Below are 23,252 nucleotides of genomic sequence, written 5' to 3'. Positions count from 1 at the left end.
GAAGTTTGAAGTGAATATTCATAACAAAGCTGGAAGAAGAATTCATGTGGACTTTTTTTTCTTAATATAGGACATTATCAGGAGAATCGCCATTATCTCTGTTGTTCATTATGCACTATGATTAGTTGTTTATTTACCTATAGCTTGCTGTAGGAGCGCCCTGTTTCACATTACAATAATGACAATACCTCTGGCTACCTAATACTAAGGGGCACCTGTAGCTACCTATGACTGGCAAGGGAAGTAAGGGAGAAGTGACAGCTGGAGAAAAAGTTTGCACTTGCGCTCTACAAATTAGTTACGGCCCTTTAAATATGCACCCGGTGCCGCTCTCTTGTACTGGATGGAGCCAGTTACTATTAAAACAAGAAGGTAAGGGAAACAGAGAGCGCTCCGATGGTGCATTAAACACAATATGTACTCAGCACACACATAAACAATTGCACTTACAAATTCTAGTAGCTGTGCAGCGCTTAAACTCAATTCCTCCAGTAGGTATCCTCGGCCCAATCCAGCCTGGCCAGGGCTGGTGGTGTAGATGGTAAACAATAGAGGACGTCCGTCTGGGGAGAGCGGTGCGCGGCTTCTGCCGTCTAACGTCACTACCGGTTTCGGCGTTAGTCCATGCCTTCCTCAGCTGAGGAAGGCGTGGACTAACGGGCCTGCCCTTCGGGATTCCCCGTGGAAGTTTTGGAACTTTAAAATAATTAGCAGCGCTCAAAGGCTTAAGTCAGGAGAGGGAATTGAAAACAGTCTCCATCCAGCAGCTTGGCAAGCGTCAAACTGAATGTCCCAGGATTTCAATAGGTTTCCTCAACGATCAGCCGACATGTCAAAAAAAAGGGAATAAAAAGCACATAGCGTAATCCAGTAAACACAAGCGTTGTCCGTCACCAATCCAAAGTGAACAAACCAACTTGTGCTGGGACACAGGGGCTGATGAGTCATTCTCATGACGAAATGCATAGGGCGGAGCTACGTCACGTGACCGGGAGTATCAGGAAGTCCAGGACGTGAGAGTCTGAGGCAGCGTGTATGTGAGCGGCTACCCGGGACTGCATCCACCTATATGTTTACATGCCTTTTGATCACTTACGCTTGTGAGTTTGATACCTTTTTAATATTTATAGTAATAAAAGATTTTACACTATAAAGCGCTCTCTTGAGTTTTAGAATCTGATCGTGCTGAAGTGAGTTGATTCCTATCCCCTGACTACGCTATACATCCATACCTCTCCGGATTTGTTGGAGGCTGATTGGGTGAGTGCGGGCACATAGGGGGGAGTGTGTCCCAGCACAAGTTGGTTTGTTCACTCTGGATTGGTGACGGGCAACGCTTGTGTTTACTGGATTACGCTATGTGCTTTTTATTCCCTTTTTTTTGACATGTCGGCTGATCATTGAGGAAACCTATTGAAATCCTGGGACATTCAGTTTGACGCTTGCCAAGCTGCTGGATGGTGACTGTTTTCAATTCCCTCTCCTGACTTAAGCCTTTGAGCGCTGCTAATTATTTTAAAGTGACATTTGATGACAATATACAGCATTGTTTATTTAGAACTCTCCATGTAATTTTGTATTTCCATCAGCGCAGCTTTTCGTGTTATCTTACAATTTTAGGTTTTGGAACTACTTGCATCCCTGAGTACTTCCGAAAGAAGCGGATCCATACCGCGCATGTGCGAGTCCAGGCTCCTGCATGAGCAGTGCAGATGCAACAACTTCGGAAGCATTTGGGGATTCTAGTGCTTCCAAAGCTTTCCAAGAACGAGAACACGAAGAGAGGACTGGGAAGACTTAATTGGATCTACAGCCTTCCCTCTTCTTAGGTAAATTTCTATGGGCCCGCTTACACAGAAAGGGATGTGTAAACGGATTCTATGTTAAGCATAGGATCCAATTTCACAGGTCACGTGAAGTGAAGAAGAACAAAGTCTGAGAACGGCCAGTGCACATTCTCACTAGGCTGTAACCATACTGTTTTCTTGTTGCTGCTGCCACTCGGGTTGCCGCTTCTCCTGCTGCTGGGGACCAGAGCCACAATACTTATGGGGGCTCCAACAGAAGCATACTGCCACCCAAGGAACGGAATCGCAACCAGCATGTCCATCCATTATATGTTGGAGATACACTGTTGTGCATCCATCCTATTGAGAACCAAGCCCGAGACTTGACGTAACCATCACATCCATAGCATTGTCCTATCCTGTGAGCATAGGCGTTTCTGAGATTTGTAACACTGCCCTTGTCTCTTGGAATCGCTGACCTATTGGCTCTCAATTTCCAGATTAACCTGATACAAGTAACAGTGCAAGTAACAGAGATATGGAAGCTGCTTTATTTATTTCCTTTTAAACAATACCAGTTGCCTGGCAGCCCTGCTGATCTTTCATCCATCAGTAGTGTCTGAATTACCCACCTGAAACATGCATACTGCAAATCCAGTGAAACATCTGATCTGCATGCTTGTTCAGGGCCTATGGCAGAAGATCAGCAGGAAAGCCAGGCACTTTGCATTGCTAGAAAAGTACCAAGGGTGTAAAATATAAAACTTAATGTAAACCTCTGTTTTAGTTATTCAAGAATCAGCATGTGCCAGAGTTAGTAACGCACTCGCTCTCCTGTAAATCATTATATGTATGGAACTACGCTACCCCCCTCTGCAGAACCTCCTAATAGGTGGCTGCTGGGCTGGGGATGGGCCACATTTATGCAGTGGGGGTGGCCACAGAGGTGCGGAAACACTTTGGGCACAAACTGTCACAGTGGTTTTGCCGAGGGGAGGGCGGAGTTTCAGATGTATAATGATTTACAAGCAAGTTACTAACCCTGGCACCTGCTGATCCCTGAATAACTACATCTGAGGTTTACATTACATTTTTTAGATTGGTACTCTGTAAAAGGGAATCAATATGGCAGCCTCCATATCCCTTTCACGTTAAGTGTCTTTTAAAGTACAGCTGAAGTGAGAGGAATATAGCGGCTGACATATTTTCTTTTCTTTTAAACAATGCACATTGCCTGGCTGTCAAGCATGCAGATCAGGTGCTCTGACTGGATTACTGCATGCTTGTTTCAGGTGTGTGATTCAGGCACCACTAAAGCCAGAAACATCAGCAGGAGAGCCAGGCAACTGGCATTGTTTAAAAGGAAATCAATATGGCAGCCACCGTATCCCTCTCACTTCAGGTTCCCTTTAAGTCGTCAGCACTGACAGGATCCACATTTATAAAAATGATGATGCAATAAAGTATCTTTTTGGATTTATTGCTTTCACTATTCATATTTTACAGAACATAAACCTGTGCTAGGCAACTATAACATTGGCTGCATATATGGCACAATCTTTATGTGAAAGCTTGAGATCTCTTGACAATGCTCCATCAATCTTAGCTAGTCGCCCCATTGGAGAGCAGACGCAGTGTCAGCAATGTAATGTTCCCTAGCTGAAACAGAACACTGACATGTTCTTGCGTCCTCAAACAGCCTTTATTAAAGGGAATCTGTACTTTTTATAAAACAAACCTACAGTGCCTTTAAAAAAAAAAAAAACTTTTTGTTATTTTCCATAATACAATAAAGGGAACCCTGAGCAGACTGTGTGGCTATGCATTTAAGCACGGATTTACGGTAATACCCTCTCACTTACCGGCCATGATGTAGCGTTCTGCCCCAGGTCTGGCCGCTGTAAATTAGATTGGGGCTTGTGAGTCTCAGAAAAGTCGCGCTGTGACCCCAGAAGCGGAAGTCGGGACATGTGATCTGCACATGCTCCGGCTTCTACCATCATACGCTCAGCCTATCCATGCACAAAGCAGCACGTCATTGTGCTCTGTACACATAGCAGCTTCCGGGGTCACAGCGCGACTTTGCTGAAAGTCGCCGGCCCCAATGTAATTTACAGCAGCCAGACCGGGGGCAGAACGCTTTATCACAGCTGGTAAGTGAGGGGGTATTACCATGTATTCATTGGTATGCTTAAAGTGAACCAGAGACGAAACATCCTCATGTATTATACCATATATATCAGTGGGAACATTAGAGAAAACGCCTACTCTGCTCTGTTTTATTTTTCACTGCACTGTCTGCCTGTTATCATATAAAATCCCTGACTGAGCATTCAGCCTGGCTTTGCCCTGTAATGGTTATAGCTGAATCAGTCTTCTGTGAGTCGTCTTTTCAAACCCAAGCCTGCCCCATTGTGGCTCTGATTTCCTGCTAGGAGGATACATAGCAGGATAGCAGAGCCAGGAGGAGGCAGGCTTGGGCTTGAATAGACATCACTAAAGACTGACTCTGCTATAATCATTACGGGGCAAAGCTAGACTGAATGCTCAGTCGGGGATTCTTATCAGAGCTGCAGGCTGTGCAGTGAACAATGAAACAAAGAGCAGAGTAGGTTTTTACTGTCATGTTCCCATTGATATACATGGTAAAATACATGAGGGTGCTTAATCTCTGGTTCTCTTTAAATGCATACCCACGCAATCTGCTCAGGATTCCTTTAAAGCCCCATACACACTTAAAGCTAGCTGTGGCACCCGATTACGACCGCAACACTTAAGCCCCATACACACACTCAACAGCGTTTTTTTATGCAGCACAATTAATTGTTGTAAAAGTTGCTCGCTATTGTTCACACAACTGATAAGACCGAGACTGATAAGACTTTTTTTTTTTTTTTGGGGTTGTTCAACTTGTTTCACAACAAAAGTTGTTTAACAATTGTGCTGCATAAAAGACCGTTGTTGAACGTGTGTATGGGGCTTAAGGGTTCCGGTCGTAATCAGCTGCCTCAGCCAACTTTAATCTAGAGTGTGTATGGGCAGTTATAGCAACCAACCAGGTTCTGTGTGACTGAAGTTTGATCATCAGAAGATGGATTTGGATTGGTTGCTGTGGGTTACTGCCTATTCATTGCTTTTTCCATTGCTAAAGGCCCAATTAATCCCAATACTTAACAAAGCAACATTTTTAAAACCTACATACACTTTACATTGCAGTAGCGCTTGTCAAAACATTATTGATCGCCAGTGATTGGAAGCGCTACTGAAAGTGCTAGTAAAATGCTCCAGTGGGAATGAGGCCTAGTGCTAGGTACACACTATGAGATTTTCTGCAGATTTAATGTCAGATGAATTATTTCCAACATGTCCAATCTGATTTCCGATAAAAGTAAATGGAAAACAGTCGGAATTTGATTGTAAATCGATCGGAAATCAGATCGGACATGTTGGAAATAATCGATCTGACAGTAAATCTGCCAGAAAATCTCAGTGTGTACCCAGCATAAGACCTCTGTGTTGAGAGAAGAAGCTGAAGGCTCCAGTGGTCTATAGACAGGAGCACAGCCGCAGGCAAATACAGCTACACAATAGGTTTTTCAGCTTGGAAAGTTTATTGCCACTGGTAATACTGAACTTGTAATTCACACTAATCAACATAATGGCTTCCAGAATTTGCCTTGTTCAGTATTTGGTTTAGCTGGGCCTTTACATTTCGCATGGCACTTATTAGTATAGTTGTGTTTATCCCAAATGCATTCAAATACAAAATCCTTGTAACTCTTCACTTGAAGCCTTGTACTCCTATTAATATTATGAATGTTCCATTCTGTGCAGGTTCAATGTGTCCTGCTGTCCTTAGCAGAGGTGCAGGGTCTGAGTACTCCGCAGGATCTATACAGACAGCACATGCTGCAGCTGCTACAGTGGGCATCAGAAAACCATGATAATTGGACCAGTTTTTCCATACAGAGGGCACAGTATGAGGTCCTCCTATCAGAGTCTGGTAAGTGTTATTTTGGAAAAGTTTGCAGGACCTTATATATTAAGGATTCATATTCTTGAACTGGCTCTATTAAGAGGGCTATGAACATTGCAATAGTTATTTCCTTCTAAAGTGGACCTGAACTCTTGAACAGGACAGAAGAATAACATAGAAAAATGCACCCTGTATGTATTTAGAGAGTTTAGCCTGTGTCATTCCCCCTCAGATGTGTCCAATCACAAGTGTAAATTGATCTTTCACCTGTGTGAGCTGGCTGACTTGGCAGAGCAGCTAATTTGTAGACACATGATGTTAACCCTATGTCTGCTTCCACAAAAGTAAGGAAGGAGACACTTTGTAGATTTATTGCAGGATTTGTATCAGCTGTAACAAATAGAAATATTATTGTAAACGTTATTATGCTGTTGCTTATCTTTTAAAGCAGAGAGGTAGTTCTGAGTTCAGGTCTGCTTTAAACCATACCCATTGTCTGGTGGATCTTGTACTTTGCGAGCAGAAAAGCAGTTTGCAACCTTCAGCAACGTCCAGCAAATGCATTGCGTTTTGACCCCCAGAGGAGGACACAGAAGTGCCACGGTTAGCTGATCCTAGGGTGGAAGGAGAGAACGGGAAACAGGATAGAGCGCAGTGTTTTCGTGGACAGGGGTAACTGCTCGGGCCACCAGCTGTCCATTCACTTGAATGGACAGTGCTTAAAGGACTAGTGCGGTGGCTGTCATTTTACACTGTGTAGAGGTCCGTGTGACCTGGGTCCTTCATCCACTTCCCCAGAACAAAGATGCAGATGAGGTGCTTTGACAAAAGCTTGACCAAATTAGCTGCTTGCTTACTTGAAGTTTGCGGATCTGGAATTTCAGCCTTTTGAATTCAAGAGGCTGCTTCTGAATTTGTGCATGTGAAAAAATTGTGAAGCCCTGCTTCAGAATTCTGGACCACACTACCAAATCCCTATAGCCATGCATGGACCGACTACAGGCATTCTGATGCGTAATCTGCGTGCACAAGTGCTGGCGTCTGTCTTGGAGATGAACGGTGCTAGTGGAAACCTGCCCTTAGACACTATTTCAGCTATAAAGATAAACAGGCAAGCCAAGCATCGCCTATATTGCTCCCATCACAGGCTCAGCTTAAAGGGAACCTAAACTGAAAAGGATAGGGATTTTTCCTATTAAAATAATACCAGTTGCCTGACTCTCCTGCTGATCCTGTGTTTCTAATACTTTTAGCCACAGCCCCTCAACAAGCATGCAGATCAGGTGCTCTGACTGAAGTCAGACTGGATTGGCTGCATGCTTGTTTCAGGTGTGAGATCCAGATACTACTGCTGCAAATTGATCAGCAAGAGAGTCAGGCCACTGGAATAGTTAAAAGGAAACATCCATATCCCTCTCAGTTTAGGTTCCCTTTAAAGTGGAGCTGGACTCTTAGGAACACAGGAGAGAAGGAAAACCTAGAAATCCACTCTGTGTCCTTTCCTGTGTGTTTATAAAGAACAGCCTGTAACGTTTATAGGGCATGCTGGGAGCTGTAGTGCCTCTATGGTGTCATGCTGGGAGCCGTGGTTACTCTATGGGGGCATGCTGAGAGCTGTGGTGGACCTGGCATCAGGGCCGGCCTCCCCATGGAGGCACATCTGAGCGCGGCTGCAGCATTGTTGCTGTTTTCTGCTGTGCAGTAACATCACTACATATCAAGCGCGATACACTTGTTATAAAAGCTGCTATTCAGCTGCATTTACTGTAAATTACAATGGTGCTAATGGGCTCAACAAGTGCGCAGTTCAACCGTCTGGCTAAAAAAGGTGTAGATGGAATTGTGAATTGGCCCTTCAGGGTAATGATGGTTTGTGATCCAAGCATTAAAAGTCTTTTAATAATAATAATAAAACAATATAATAATAATAATAATAATATAATAATCCAAACATTTATATAGCGCTTTTCTCCTGTCGGACTCAAAGCGCTCAAGAGCTGCATCCACAGGGGTGTGCTCAAGAGGCCACCCTGCAGTGTTAGGGAGTCTTGCCTTGAACTCCTTACTGAATAGATACTGACCCTAGCCAGGATTCAAACCCTGGTCTACCATGTCAAAGGCAGTGCCCTTAACAAGTACACTATTCAGTCACTGGTTAATCCAACTGGTAAAAAGTAAAACTTTTTGAGCAGTAGGATTTTAAGCCCGCCCACCACGTCACGGTAGACTCTTTTCGGACGGGTCCTACACTACACTATGCTAGCCTACTCTAATTGGTGCTAGTCACCCTAATAACCCTACGCTACTGCTGGATCCATGTCTGCGGTATGTGTGCCCTACTCTAACCCTATATCTCCTGCTCTGATTGGTGGCGACCACCAATATGCCCTGTTCTAAAGTTGTGTGTGCGCACGCGCGAGGATAGGCCTAATCTAATCCTAATATTATCTATGTGGTTAGCCCTATGCTACAGTCTATGGGGTGGGGTGTTAAGGTGCTCATACACCTATGGATTTTATGTTGCCTGTCGGGGATTGGGGCGACATCGCTATACAGACTGGTGTCAGCTATGTAGCTCACAACGCGTTCTGTTGCTATCTGGGGGGGGGGGGGGGCGAAGGGAGGATGGAGCAGCGTATGCGTAATGTCACGCGGGGGAACGGTGCAGATAATGCAATTGGCTATCGTGGGGGTAAGTTGATCTGAGTCGTTATTGGCTGTCTTGGTCAGGCGGGTGCATATAATTGAAGGTGACGTTCACTGCAGTGGATGACAGTCACTGCAGGAGATTAGCTGAAGGAGGCGTTCACTGCAGTGGATGACAGTCACTACAGGAGATTAGTTGAAGGAGGCGTACACTGCAGGGGATGACATCCAAGAGAAGACAGGAGCTGCAGGGATTATCAGCTGGAGGAGATGGTAGGAGCTGGAGATGGTGGTTGTAGATGATGATCAGAGCTGCTTAAAATGAACTACAATGGATGAGAAGGAGGAGGAGCTAGGAGCTGCATGAGAGGGCTGGAGCTGCTGTAGATGGTACAAGCTGAAGAACATGTGAGAGGATGCAGGAGGTGACAGTCACTGCAGATATTCACAGTCAGTAGAGAATATGGCAGGAGCCAGGGCTGGCCTTAGGTTTCACAATGCCCTGAGCGGAGCTAGACTTTGGCGGCCCCCCACCCCACCCCACTCTTGCCCCCCAAAGATCACAATGCCGTTATCGAAAACATGTTAATAGTGGCTATAAATGGGAGACGGGGACGCTGATAAAATAAGGGGGTGTTGGGACTTCCCGCTATACAAACTGTGGCCTTTTATAGCCGCAATTTGTATAGCGGCTGTCCCCGGCGCCCGATATTTTATTTCTATTAATAGCCTGCTATTAACATGAGTGCCTACAGTGTATGGAAGAATTTGATCCCTCTTAGATCTGATTTGATCGGAAAAAGAACAATCTCCTGGTCAAAGCTGGTTTCATCTATTAGTGTATGGCCACCTTTAGGATAATGTAATCCTTTACATCAGCATTTACAGCACCAAGCAATGCGCATAGTGTCAGCACACCCAACTAGTCTCCGCGTCCACTGCAATCAACTCAGACAGACAGAAATATGTCTCTAAAGGTTCTCATACACTTGTCAATCTGCTACCAGACCGTCTTCAGATAGACCTCCCTCTGATCAAATCAGATCAGAGAGGACTCTATTGCCTGCCCACACACTGCATGCCAAATCATCCCAGCACCTCCGCTTGCCGGGCCACCCCTAAGTTTTTTGTGCCTGGGGCACCTATTCCTGGCTACCTATACTGGGAGCACCTATTCTTGGCTACCTATACTGGGGGCACCTATAGCTGGCTAGCTACACTGGGGGCACCTGTAGCAGGCTAGCTATACTGGGGGACCTATAACTGGCTACCTATACTGGGGGTACCTATTCCTTGCTATTTATACTGGGGCACCTACCATACGTGGGGGAGGGGGGGTGAGGAAGTGGGGCACATCTGGCTACCATACTGGAGTGGGAAAGGGGGTACATTAATGTAACCGGGGCCCAGGTCCAAATTCTTTATCAGGGCCCCGAGGTCTGTAGCTACACCACTGAGCAACGCAGACCAGGTAGTGTCTGACAAATGAGCCCTAAAACTGTAATGTATAGTTCTGCCTCTAATTAATTAATTGTGCCTCTACTTATCTCCTCTGTCTATATAAGGATACTTGCAAAACATACCCTATTGCTGGGATTTGAAAAACAAAAGTTGAAGCTGACACATCATTGCATTCCAGCGGTTCTGGAGGTGTGTTTAGCTTCTAAGGGTAACAATGGTTAATTTGCATATATTCAGCAGTGATGCACTGGGAGACATCTCAAGCTCACTCCAACCTGAATTATCGCAAATTCTTTCTGTTTTAAGAAAGCAAACTTTTGTTTTTCTTAGCATTTTAGTAAGGGGACTTTTAGGACCATTGTATTCCCTTACACACTCCAATGAGTTCTGGTTCACCATGAGCTTGCTGGTTAGTCTGTACCGCTGGGATTTGACACTGCTAATATTTTCCTTATTCCTGTGTATTTGAGCATTTAAGCTGCTTTTACCCATGGTGCTATGCGATATGCGCATGTTAAAATTGCTACAGCACCATTGCAGACTTATTAACAAATGCGGCAGACTGCACTGCCAAGGAAATTGGCGGCAATCTACCTTTAAAAAAACCTCTCACCCTTCCGTAACGTGTATACTGCTAGACAGGAAGCGCGCCATGTGAAAATATGCACACCACACTGCAAACACGCCAAAGAAAAAACAAAATGTGTCCGTTACTATCAGCTTTAAAGAGGAGCTATAAGGTATAGGGTCTAAGAGAAAAAAAACACATACATCAGTAGCTAAATATTGGCTGTACTTACATTACATATGCATTTCACTGTCCACGTCTAGATTTCACAGAATTTTTATATAGTAGTTGCAGAGAATGATGCTCATGGCAGGTTCCATGTTTGTCTGTCTTGTATGAAGCCAATTGTGATGTCATATCCTCCCTTACCCTGCTTCCTGATGATTCGACTCACAAAAAGATCAAGATCAAAGATCCTAATGGTTCATGATCCGGACAACACTACTGTGCAGTGAATATTAATTAGCCATGTGGCTAGGAACAATAGCGGACACCTGCAGTATACTCTAACGGAACATGTGTCCTGTGAACAGCACATTGATTTTTCAGTGCTGCGAGTTCTGGGCTGTGTTACAAGCTGCTGTAACATGAGCCTGTAACTTCTCACTGTGAAAGCACCCTTAGGGCGGGATAGGGAAATGAAGGGAAGGACCAAGGGAGTGCACTGGGAAGAAGAAGCAGCCCCAGAATGCTTTGCAGTATCTGTTATGCGTCCTGCCGGCCTCCTTAGGAGCTTGGGAATAACGAGCCTTGCTGTTCAACAAACATCAAAGTAAGAGAGATTTTTAAGTTCAGTATTGCCTCTTTGGCCTCCTTCTAAACTGTTTAACACAGGAGAATAGAGGTTTAAATTAGCTTTTGCAGCCTGACAGTTACTCTTTAATTGCTTCCAGAGCCGTGTTCAATGCGCAATAACCCACTGCAGCTTCTGCATCGTCTGGAGCGCTTCATCACATCACATCACAGGAAGTGTGTAATGTCATATTGGTTTTAATAGCTACTGTGGTGAGGTGAATTATGGAGAAGCAACGCGGAAAGGGGCCTTATTAATGCGTTGAGATTCAGTTTTAATATATATCATCTAGCAAAATGTAGGGGGAAAAAGCAATACAGCTGCGAGGGAGAAATACATTATTCAACAAAATGGCTCACATGAGGGGAGGTTTTTGAGACTGGCTTGTATTTGCCCATAGGGCTAAGTGATATAGAGCAGCGCGTTGTGAACCCAGTGATCATGGCAGAATGTACTGATGTTAGGTTACAGTGTACTGTGCTGAATCTGCCATATGATACTGGCACGCCTTCTATCTGTCCGCCTTCTGAAGTATTTAACCCCTGTCTAGCAGTGGTCCACACAGCTATCCATATTAATCACAAATGATGGCTCTTTGTGCCATCATTCATCCTAATATGTACATGGTGTCTCAGGAATCCCTGCTCTGCTTTGCCCAGGGGCAGATACCTGTCTATCTGCCATGCTATGCAGTAATTGTTTCCCAAAAGACATGGTATGAAGATTAATTTCTCTAATTAACCTCTGCGTCCCGACACCCCCATCATCCCTTGTTCTTTGTTCAAGGAGCATATATTCAGCCCTGCCTTTCCACTTGTTCAGCAATTGGTAAAGAGGAACTTTAGCCCAGGATCAAACTTCTTCCCAGTAACTAGCCGATACCACCTTTCCCACAAGAAATCTTTACCTTTTCTCTAATAGTGCAATAGAGATGTCTGTATGGCTGATATTGTGGTGAAACTTCCCCCACAGTGTGATGTCAGGGCCATGGCCTTGACAGTTTCCTGTCGGTGAACCTCGTTGCATTGTGGGAAATAAAGGCTGTTTCCAACTGAAAAGCAAGCAGTATTCCCCTTTTTTTTTTTCTAAAACCCTAAAACTGATGTGCAGAAATTGATGGGTAGGGATGGTCAGAAATGCCAATTTCTGATTCCATGGAAATTCTGATTTCCACCAATGCCTATTACGAATTCCACAGATTTCTGAGGAGTCTTTTTATTTATTTTTTATTTTTTTTTCCCTTGGTCATTTTTGTGCACTCTCTGATTGGCCAAATACTTCCGAGTTGACTCATTGAGTGACTGGGCAAAAATTACTGAGTTGCAGTAATGTGGTATTTCCCCCGAAATCCAATTTCTGATCGTAAATGCAGATTTCTGATCAGATTTCTGAGAGGTGGAAATTTCATTTCCATGGAATCCGAATGAGCATTCCTACTACTGGGCACAAGATCCTGTCTGATCCAAATGATTACTTCTAAAAACAGAAGTCAAAGCCTCAGCCAAGTTTTGTCATGCGTGTGTGCGAGGCTTAAAGGTGGCCACACACAATACAATTTTTAAAATATCTTTTCAATTTAAGAATTGCAAACAATTTTTCTGACTGATTGTAACATTTCAAAAATCTGACTAATGTACCACGCACGTGTGGTAAATTTTTACCGAATTTTGAAAAATAACTATTGAAAACGTATTCTGGTGGAGGGCTGATTTCACTTCACTGCTGGGAACTGTGAGCACTGATTATATATAATACATTGCTGTTGTTTGTAAATTGTGTTTTGCTGTTGTGATATCTGGTGGATTGTGTATTGAGGTTCATCTGATATCTAGAGCAGCAAGTGTCACTTTTTAAACGTATATTTTTTTTTTACTTTTCCCTCCAGTTTGCTTAGCAGACAGGCAATTAGCTAGGGGGAGGTATTAGCTGTAACAGGAGGTATTTGGACAGATTCAGGACTCAGTACCTGAGCTTGCTCAGTCTGTGGCTTGCTCACGAAGTGGCTTCGACACAAGTGGCATAGGCGTTAAAAACAGGCGTTAGAACACAGGCACAAAGGGAGAGGCAGTACTTTAAGCAGCAGGAAAGAAGAAAAAAACAAAACAAAAAACCCTTCAACCAATATTGCGTTTTTTTGCATTGGTTAGAATGTGCTAGGCACATTGTGGTGTAGTCTTTAAGTTTTGAGGACTCCATCCCAGCTTCACTCCCTCTCCTCCACCCCAGCTTCACTCACTCCCCCGCTTCACTCCCTCTCCTCCGCCCCAGCTTCACTCTCTCCCTCTCCTCCACCCCCGCTTCACTCACTCTCCCGTTTCATCTTTTACCACCACAGTTTACTTTAAAGTGGATCCCAGGTGAACTTTTACTCCTTGCATTATTGTGTTCCTTTCCTATTGTTTATAGGGCATTCCTCAAGCCAAATACTTTTTAGTTTTTGTTTTAATACACTAATTCCCTAAAAATTAAACAAGCCATGCCCACAGGTTTTCAGAGAGCCAAGGCACTTTCCGACAGTAGCAAGGGCTCATGGGAGCTCAGTCTGGGCAGGAGGAGGGGGAGGTATTACTTGCCAGAGCCTGAGCGGATCGCTCAGAAACAGCCTTATCAGTCCGCCGACAGTGCGTACACACGTGCTGGAGGGTCTCACGGACCCGTCGTTGGCGCATGTAGTGCGTGTGTACGCACCTTAAGCCTGCCCCTGTGTAATGTTTATAAACAACATGGCTGCTGTCATTGTATCACAGGAAGAAATAATCATATTCTATTACAGCTGTTTGCAGATAGATTTGCTGTGTAAACTATCTAAACTTTAGATAAGATATATAGACAAGTTACTTGTTATAGTTAGTTTTTCATCTGGGATCCACTTTAAGTAATTTTTCCTCACACAATAGTCACCATGTTGGACAATGCAGTACAGTGTACATCCTGCAACATGTATGCATGCCTTGATCAGCAGATTGAGGGTGTTTACTGTTGTCCTGGGTGTGTGCGCGTTGCTCAATTAGAGGCTGAAGTCAGTGAGCTAAATGAGCATCTCGCAACACTGAGACGCATACACAACATGGAGAAGAGCTTGGATCTCACGATCTAGACGCTGGAGGGAACCGGTGAAAATGAGGAGGGTGGAGTACAGCCGGAGCAAGAAGCAGAGGTAGCCTCTAGTTGGGTCACAGTTAGAAAGGTTAGGGGAAAAAGTAGCAGGAAGGCTAGTCCCGAGTTGTCCCTCCCTAATAAATATGCTTGTTTGCGTAATATTGTGGAGGATGATTCTGGAGTAGCAATGCTACATCAGGATGTGTCCCTTAGCAACCAAGGGGCAGACTGCTGCAACGATAAAGGGAATAGCGGTGCAGGTAAGGCTAGACAGATACTGGTGGTAGGGGATTCAGTTATTAGGCACACAGATAGGGTAGTCTGTCGAAGAAACCGTGAATGACATACAGTCTGTGGTCTCCCGGGTGCTCAGGTTTGGCATGTAGCGGAAAGAATTGACAGATTATTGCGTGGGACTGGGGAAGACCCGACTGTCATGGTACACATTGGCACCAATGACAAAGTTAGTGGGAGATGGAAGGTCCTCAAAAATGATTTTCAGGTACTTAGAGATAAACTTAAAGCAAGGACCTCCAAGGCGGAGTTTTCTGAAATACTGACAGTGTGGCACACATCTGAGAGACTACATCTGAGAGACAGAGGGAGCTTAGGGAGTTAAATAAGTGGCTGAGAAATTGGTGTAGGAAGGAGGGGTTTGAGGTCCTGGAGAACTGGGCAGACTTTGCAGTTGGCTACAGGTTCTACAGCAGAGATGGGCTGCACCTTAATGGGGAGGGTGCAGCTGCATTGGGGGAGAAGATGGCTAAATGGTTGGAGGAGATTTTAAACTAGGATCTGGGGAGGCGGGGAGGGTAAAGTCTCAATATGTAGACAAGATAAGGTAAAAAGACAGTGGGAGCCTATGGGGGTGGAGAGGGGGGTGGGGACAGTGTAAAGAGTAAGGAGGTTGGTAAAACTTCAAGTAGCCCATTTCATGTAACCAAGATTGGAAAAACTTCAAGTAGCCCATTTCTTGTAACCAAGATTGGAAAATGTGGTGGTAAAAACATAAAGTGCATGGTAACCAATGCTAGGAGCCTTGCAAATGAAATGGACGAACTAGAGTTCATACTGATTGACAAAGGCTTTGACATTGTGGGAATAACCAAGACATGGATGGATGAAAGCCATGACTGGATAGCGAATTTAGAGGGAAACAATGTGTTTAGGAAGGATAGAACAGGGAAAAAAGGTGGTAGGGGTTTGTCTCTTTGTTAAGAATTCTTTTACAGCTGTCCTAAACAATGAGATGGAGGAAGATTGTGAAGATGTTTAGTCCATTTGGGTAAATATTCATGGTGGAAATAAAGGTTGCCAATTGCTTATTGGGGTATGCTACAGGCCACCAGATATTCATGAAGCTGCAGAACGGCAATTACTACAGCAGATTGAAAAAGCTGCAAGTAAAAATGCAGTCATAGTCATGGGTGACTTCAACATTCCAGACATTGACTGGGGTATTGAGGCTACCCATTCTGGTAAAAGCAGCAGATTTCTGGCATCACTACAGGACAATTACTTGACTCAAATTCTAACGGAACCAACTAGGGGGAATGCGTTACTGGATCTGATCATTTCTAATAGACCAGATAATGTATCAAATGTGCAGGTTCAAGAACATTTGGGAAATAGTGATCACAACATGATAACGCATGATAACGTTTGATCTGGTGACAGCGGGACCACTAAAACTATGAATTTTAGAAAAGCAAAGTTCAATCAACTCAGGCAGGCACTAAGTTTGGTGAACTGGGATAATGTACTACAAGGAGAGGACACTGAAGGGAAATGGCAAGCTTTTAAACTTATTCTCTGTAGTTCTGCACCTGCGCAGTCCGCTCCGGCCCACGTGGCGGTGATTGACAGCGCCAATCGCGCAGGCGCAGTACAGAGCGACCTGAAGGTCGCTCTGACTTCATCGCCGGGGACCGGGTCGGAGCTCCGGCGAACGGCTGACTTCAGAGCTGCGGCGAGGGAGATCCTGGGAGCTTGGGGCTGGAGGAAGCCCCCGGTAAGTGCCACTCTTTTTCATAGATTTGCCCTGATAACTCCTTTAAGATCAGTTGTATACAAACTATTTGAGGGGTTTCTAACAGATACTATACATGACTTCATAGTAGAAAATAATCTTATTTCTCAGCATCAACATGGGTTTACTAAAGACAGGTCATGTTTGACTAACATGTTCAGCTTTTAGTGAACGCTAATGTGGATATTGGGAATGCTGTAGATGTGATATACTTGGACTTTGCAAAGGCCTTCGACACTGTTCCACACAAAAGTCTGGTGCAAAAGTTGAGGATGCAAGGACTGGGGAAGAGTCTGTGTGCATGGATAGGGAACTGGCTAATGGACAGAAAACGGAGAGTTGTGGTCAATAGATCATACTCAAAATGGGTGACTGTTAGCAGTGGGGTTCCATAGGGGTCTGTACTGAGTTCAGTGATCTTCAATTTATTAATGACCTAGTAGATGCAGTAGTAAGCAATGTTGCTATTTTTGCAGATGATACAAAATTGTGCAGAATCATCAACTCTCAGGAAGATAGGGGCATATTGCAACAGGATCTGGATAGGATGGCTACATGTGCACATGAATGGCAGATGAAATTCAATGTTGAAAAATGTAAAGTCATGCATTTTGGTCGTACCAATGGTCTAGCACCATACAAAATAAATGGGATACAGTTGAGGACACCAAACTTGGAGATGGACTTAGAAGTACTCATCGACAACAAGTTAAAGAATTGTACTCAATGCCAAGCCGCTGTAGCTAAAGCGAACACAATTTTGGGATGCATTAAAAGGGAAATAAAAACTCGAGATGCTAGCATAATATTTCCCCTGTTTAACTCTCTAGAAAGGCCACATCTGGAATATGGAATTCAGTTCTGGGCACCACATTACAGGAAAGATATATTGCAGTTTTAGAGCAGGTGCAGAGACGAGCAACAAAATTGATACGTGGGATGGAAGGTTTCACTTACCAAGAAAGGTTATATAAACTGGGTTTATTTAGTCTAGAGAAAAGACACCTTAGAGGGGATCTAATTAACATGTATAAATACATCAGAGGGCAATATAAAAGCTTGGCGGATGAGCTTTTTGTCCCTAGGCCTTCTCAAAGGACTAAAGGACATGATCTGCGCATGGAGGAAAAACGTTTTAGCCATTTATTTAGAAAAGGGTTCTTTACAGTAAGAGTGATTAACCTTTTGGGAAACCGTCCCGACGCGATCGTGAGCACCCAAGAAGGGAGATTAAGCTGTCATACGACAGCTGGCGTCTCCCCTCAGTGATCAGCAGCCATCGCGTATGGCTGCTGATCATGTGATCACTACGATCGCCGTCGGATCGTAGTGATCACTTTGACAGCGGCGGCGGCGGGGGGGGGGGGGGGTGGCGGGGAATAAGAGGATCCACTCACCTCCCTGCTGTTCCAGCGACGATCGGCGCCTCCCTCTGCTCTGGCCAGCATCTCTGCTCCGTCTGACGTCCACGCCATGTCCCAGCTTGATGACGTCATCAAGCCGTGCCCCGACCTGAGCGTCATTTGGAGCGGAGATGGCGGCTGGAGAAGACGGGGGCTACTGCGGCTCATCGCTTGAGCCTTGAAGGTGAGTAATTGGTGCTGGCGTAAGGGGGAACACTTGCCACCATGGGGGGGACACTGCCCAGCCAGCCACAGATGGGATCCGGCCACCTGACCCCCCCCCCCCCCAAACGCGTGCACCTCCCTTCACTGCAAAATGCCCTGGTCCTTAAGGGGGAGGGGGGTAGGCGGCCGGTCCCGAAGTGGTTAAGATATGGAATGCATTGCCACAGGAAGTAGTATGGCAAATTCTATACCTGCATTCAAAGGGGGCTTAGATGCTTTCCTTGCGTTGAGGGACATCCATGGCTATGACTACAGTTACTAGGTAATGCCCAATGATTATGATCCAGGTCTAATTGGACAATGCCTTGTAAGGGGTTTTCGCCTTCCTCTGGATCAACAGGGATATGTGAGGGAGCAGGCTGGTGTTGTACTTTGTTCTCTGGTTGAACTTGATAGACGTATGTCTTTTTTCAACCCCAATAACTATGTAACTATGTAACTCTGCGGAAATTTATTATTGGAAGAATATATAAGGAAATTGACAATCTACCACACACCATTTAATTTCCATAAAAAATTATCAGACAATTTCAGCACTCCCGATAGACTTTTATCAAATAAAAATGGGAAATCCAATCAGATTTCTTGCTCGATTACAAAAAAAAAAAAAAAAAAAAAAAAAAAAAAAAAAAGCTTTCAATTTTTGGGAAAATATGATCCTTTTTATTGAGTTGCAGTAAGGGCCTTTTTCCACTACACATCTGAATCGCAAAATCAAAAATCGCTAGTGTTGTTACTGTATCATAGAAATCATGAGACGTATTTTCCACTATAGTGATTCGATTTGTAAATCGCGATCGCTTTCTGGAGCGATTTTAAGAAATATAATGCAATGCACATGAAAAATCGCAATTGCCTATCAAAATTAATGAAAAATTGCATTTGCTGGCGTTTGTGATTTATGATTGCTAGTGGAAAAGGGACCTAAAATTGGATAATTTTATTGTATCGTGTCTGGTCACCTTTAGTTAGGCTGACATAACAAATCTCTAAGCTGGGAGAGAAAACCCTCACGCAGGAAGGACCTTATTGGAAACTAGTTCATCATGGTTATACATAAACAGTGGTGCTAGTAAGTTACTGAAACCTTTAAAATGTTCTATATTTTTTTTTATAGGGATATATGACTTGATATCATTTGTATTTAAACAAGTCCTAAAAGTAGATAAAGAAAGCCTAGTTAAACAAATGAAACAAAAATCATTGTAAATTTGGTCATGTATTCATTAAGAAGAAAAAAAAAAAAGGATACAATAATATCTGCAGATGGCAAAAGTAAGTACCGGTAGATCATGCTCCCAATAACCCTCTTGTGCAGCAGTAATTGCAACCAATTCCTGCACATCGGCAGCCATATTTTAGCCCATTCCTCCATACAGAACAGCTTCAAACGACCTGAACTCAGAACCTCCTCTCTGCTCTAAGGCTACTTTCACAGTGGGACGTTGTGTGAAGTCGCAACGCAAACTAACAAGGTAACTTCCCAAAACTGTCACAACGCAACTCTATGCCCTGTTATCGTCGCATACAGTAGGCATACAGGCAATGAAAAGTATGCTTCCAGGTCATTACTGAGCATGTGCAAACAGTCCAACGCAGTTAATAATGTGTATAACGCGCAGCATGCAGCACTTTCTAATAATGCTACACGTTACAAACAAACGCAACGTGTGCACTGTGAATGTCACACAGATTTAGCATTGCTGTGCGTTAGTGTAATAGACTGCGGAGAAGCCGCCGCGCAGACTGGCGGCGAGGCGGCTGATTCCGCGTCCAGCGCGGCGGTTTGCACGCAGCAGCGTGCGTCTGAGGTGGCTGGGCCTGTTAGTGCACACAGACTGAGGAATACGCATGCGCGCGCGCTGAGAGGCAGAACCTTTATGCCAAACAAGGAGGGATCAGCTGACCAGGTTGGTCAGCTGATAGCAGAACTAGTGGCCATTGGTTGATCAGCGGTGGGTGGCGCCGGAGAGCGCCGCTCTATATATACCTATTGCTGGTCAGTCTCAAGTTGTCTGCCGTTGCGAACACTTACGTGAAAGCACTCAGACCATAGTCAGATCCCACAGTGTGTTTGAACCAGGAGGACCTGGGAATTCACACTGAGCCAGATAACTTCTGTATTATTGTGTTATACTCCAGACTAGTTCCAGGGTGTTGAGACCACGGACCTCACACCCAAGACTAGTGCTACGTACACACATGCGACAACGATCGTTCGTTAAGAACGACGAACGAACTTTTAATTGAAAGAACGACCTAAGTAAAGGTAGTTTTAAAATGTGTGTAACGATCTGATCGTTAGAACGAACGTTACATCACAGAAAGCAACTATTGCGCCTGCGCATAAAAATGAGAAGTTCCATGGAGAAATAGTGAAATGCTCATGTCAAGCCTAGTACGAATGATCGTTTCCAACGATGTACTACTTTTGCAAACGATCGTCGTTGGTTAAAATCCGCCGAGACAGAACTTTCTTTTGTAGCGATTTGGCTCGTTCGTCGTTTGCCTTAATAGTCGGTGGTTCGTTTTTTGTAACGATCGTCGTTGGTAAAGATCGGGGAACGATCGTTACAAACGACTATAGTCGCATGTGTGTATGCACCTTTAGGATTCTGTGTTACCATCATATTATACTTCAGACTAGTTCCAGGGTGTTGAGACCACGGACCTAACACCCAAGACTAGGCATTGTTTGATATCTGTTATGACCTATTGCATTTCTGACTATCCCTCTGCTTTCTGATTCGGTACCTACGCATATCTGATATCCTGTTGCTAATCCTGCCTGCCCCTGGTTACCGAATCAGCCTTCTGTCTCTGTACCTTATCTGCCCGTGTGTTGCCGACCTGGCCTGCCCGACCTTGAGAGCTATCCCTCTACATTAAGAGATTAGTCTCCAGACCTGCTTGTGACACCCACCTTCTAGGTGTCACTTAGCCTCAGGGCCTTTCTGCCATTCAGCCTGGGGCTCCGCCTCTTTGGACGCCTCAGGCTACTGAAAGATCTTTACACTTATCAAAGGGAGGTAACTCCCATACGGCCAAGGACCACCTGCTCCTCGGGTGGTCCCACTCATAGTCATTACTGTTGCACCAAACACTCACATTATATAGGTGTCCAGAGGTTAGTTATACTTCTATTATTGGTGATTCTGCAGATCATTAATAATCAGGTATATATCTGTATTCATGGTGATACTGCAGATCACCAATAATCAGATTCTCTCTATGTGCTGACACCGATCGTTACAGTTAGTCCACGTTAAAACATTTTCTAACGTGCGACTTAAACGTTGCACTGTGAAAGAGGCCTAAAATATAAGCAATAGCATAAAAACCTTTAGAGAAGAACATTTCTTTGTTACAGCTGATAGAAATCCTGCAATAAATCTGCAGTGTGTCTACTCCCTGCTTTCATGGAAGCAGACCTATTGTTAACATCCTGTTTTCACAAATTAGCTGCTCTGCCATGGCAGAGGGGATTCCTGAGCCGACACAGCTGAGAGATCAAATTACGGTGGTGATTAGTAACAGATGAGGAGGAATTAGACGGGCTAAACTCTCTAAATACATACAGGGTGCATTTCTCTGTTTGCCTTTTGTCCTGTGTAAGAGTTAAGGTCCACTTTCAGCTCTTGATTGTTAGTGGGTTTCCTCGCTTGAACTGCTCACTTTAGGTCTTTCCACAACATTTCAGTTGGATTAAGGTTAGCTTGTATGCTTAGTACAGTGTCTTGCTGCATGACCTACTGTCTCTTGACAGTTCATGAACAGAAGTGACATTTTTTCCTCTAAAATTTCCTGGTATAGTTCAGAATTCATTGTTCATCAAAAGACAAGGTCATGTACAGTGGGTTGCAAAAGTATTCAGCCCCCTTGAAGTTTTTCACATTTTGTCACATTACTGCCACAAACATGCATCAACTTTATTGGAATTCCACATGAAAGACCAATACAAAGTGGTGTACATGTGAGAAGTGGATCGAAAATCATACATCATTCCAAACATTTTTTACAAATAAATAACTGCAAAGTGGGGTGTGCGTAATTATTCGTCCCCCTGAGTCAATACTTTGTAGAACCACCTTTTGCTGCAATTACAGCTGCCAGTCTTTTAGGGTGTGTCTCTACCAGCTTTGCACATCTAGAGACTAAAATCCTTGCCCATTCTTCTTTGCAAAACAGCTCCAGCTCAGTCAGATTAGATGGACAGCGTTTGTGAACAGCAGTTTTCAGATCTAGCCACAGGTTCTCAATTGGATTTAGATCTGGACTTTGACTGGGCCATTCTAACACATAGATATATTTTGTTTTAAACCATTCCATTGTTGCCCTGGCTTTATGTTTAGGGTCGTTGTCCTGCTGGAAGGTGAACCTCCACCCCAGTCTCAAGTCTTTTGCAGTCTCCAATAGGTTTTCTTCCAAGTTTGCCCTGTATTTGGCTCCATCCATCTTCCCATCAACTCTGACCAGCTTCCCTGTCCCTGCTGAAGAGATACACCCCCCGAGCATGATGCTGCCACCACCATATTTGACAGTGGGGATGGTGCGTTCAGAGTGATGTGCAGTGTTAGTTTTCCACCACACATACAGTAGCGTTTTGCATTTTGACCAAAAAGTTCCATTTTGGTCTCATCTGACCAGAGCACCTTCTTCCACATGGTTGCTGTGTCCCCCACATGGCTTGTGGCAAACTGCAAACGGGACTTCTTATGCTTTCTGTTAACAATGCCTTTCTTCTTGCCACTCTTCCATAAAGGCCAACTTTGTACAGTGCATGACTAATAGTTGTCCTATGGACAGAGTCTCCCACCTGAGCTGTAGATCTCTGCAGGTCGTCCAGAGTCACCATGGGCCTCTTGACTGCATTTCTGATCAGCGGTCTCCTTGCTCGGCCTGCGAGTTTAGGTGGATGGCCTTGTCTTGGTAGGTTTACAGTTGTGCCATACTCCTTCCATTTCTGAATGATCGCTTGAACAGTGCTCCTTGGGATGTTCAAGGCTTTGGAAATCTTTTTGTAGCCTAAGGCTACTTTAAATTTCTCAATAACTTGATCCCTGACCTGTCTTGTGTGTTCTTTGGACTTCACTGTGTTGTTGCTCCCAATATTCTCTTAGACAACCTCTGAGGCCCTCACAGAGCAGCTGTATTTGTACTGACATTAGATTACACACAGGTGCACTCTATTTAGTAATTAGCACTCATCAGGCAATGTCTATAGGCAACTGACTGCACTCAGATCAAAGGTGCCCGAATAATTAT

The 23,252-nt window shown here is 44.3% G+C and overlaps 1 protein-coding gene across 3 annotated transcripts in view; it reads left to right on the top strand.

The window, feature by feature from the left end:
- Positions 1 to 23,252, top strand: part of DNAAF5 (dynein axonemal assembly factor 5) — a 455,154-nt gene that overhangs the window by 66,861 nt on the left and 365,041 nt on the right. For all 3 annotated transcript variants that reach the window (XM_068244601.1, XM_068244603.1, XM_068244604.1), the window contains exon 8: positions 5,622 to 5,790. In XM_068244601.1, coding sequence (XP_068100702.1) covers positions 5,622 to 5,790 — 169 coding nt within the window. The remainder of the gene's footprint in view (positions 1 to 5,621; positions 5,791 to 23,252) is intronic.

Source organism: Hyperolius riggenbachi, chromosome 7, assembly GCF_040937935.1.
Source record: "Hyperolius riggenbachi isolate aHypRig1 chromosome 7, aHypRig1.pri, whole genome shotgun sequence".
Taxonomy (NCBI): Eukaryota; Metazoa; Chordata; class Amphibia; order Anura; family Hyperoliidae; genus Hyperolius; species Hyperolius riggenbachi.
This window is presented reverse-complemented; position numbering and strand designations above follow the sequence as displayed.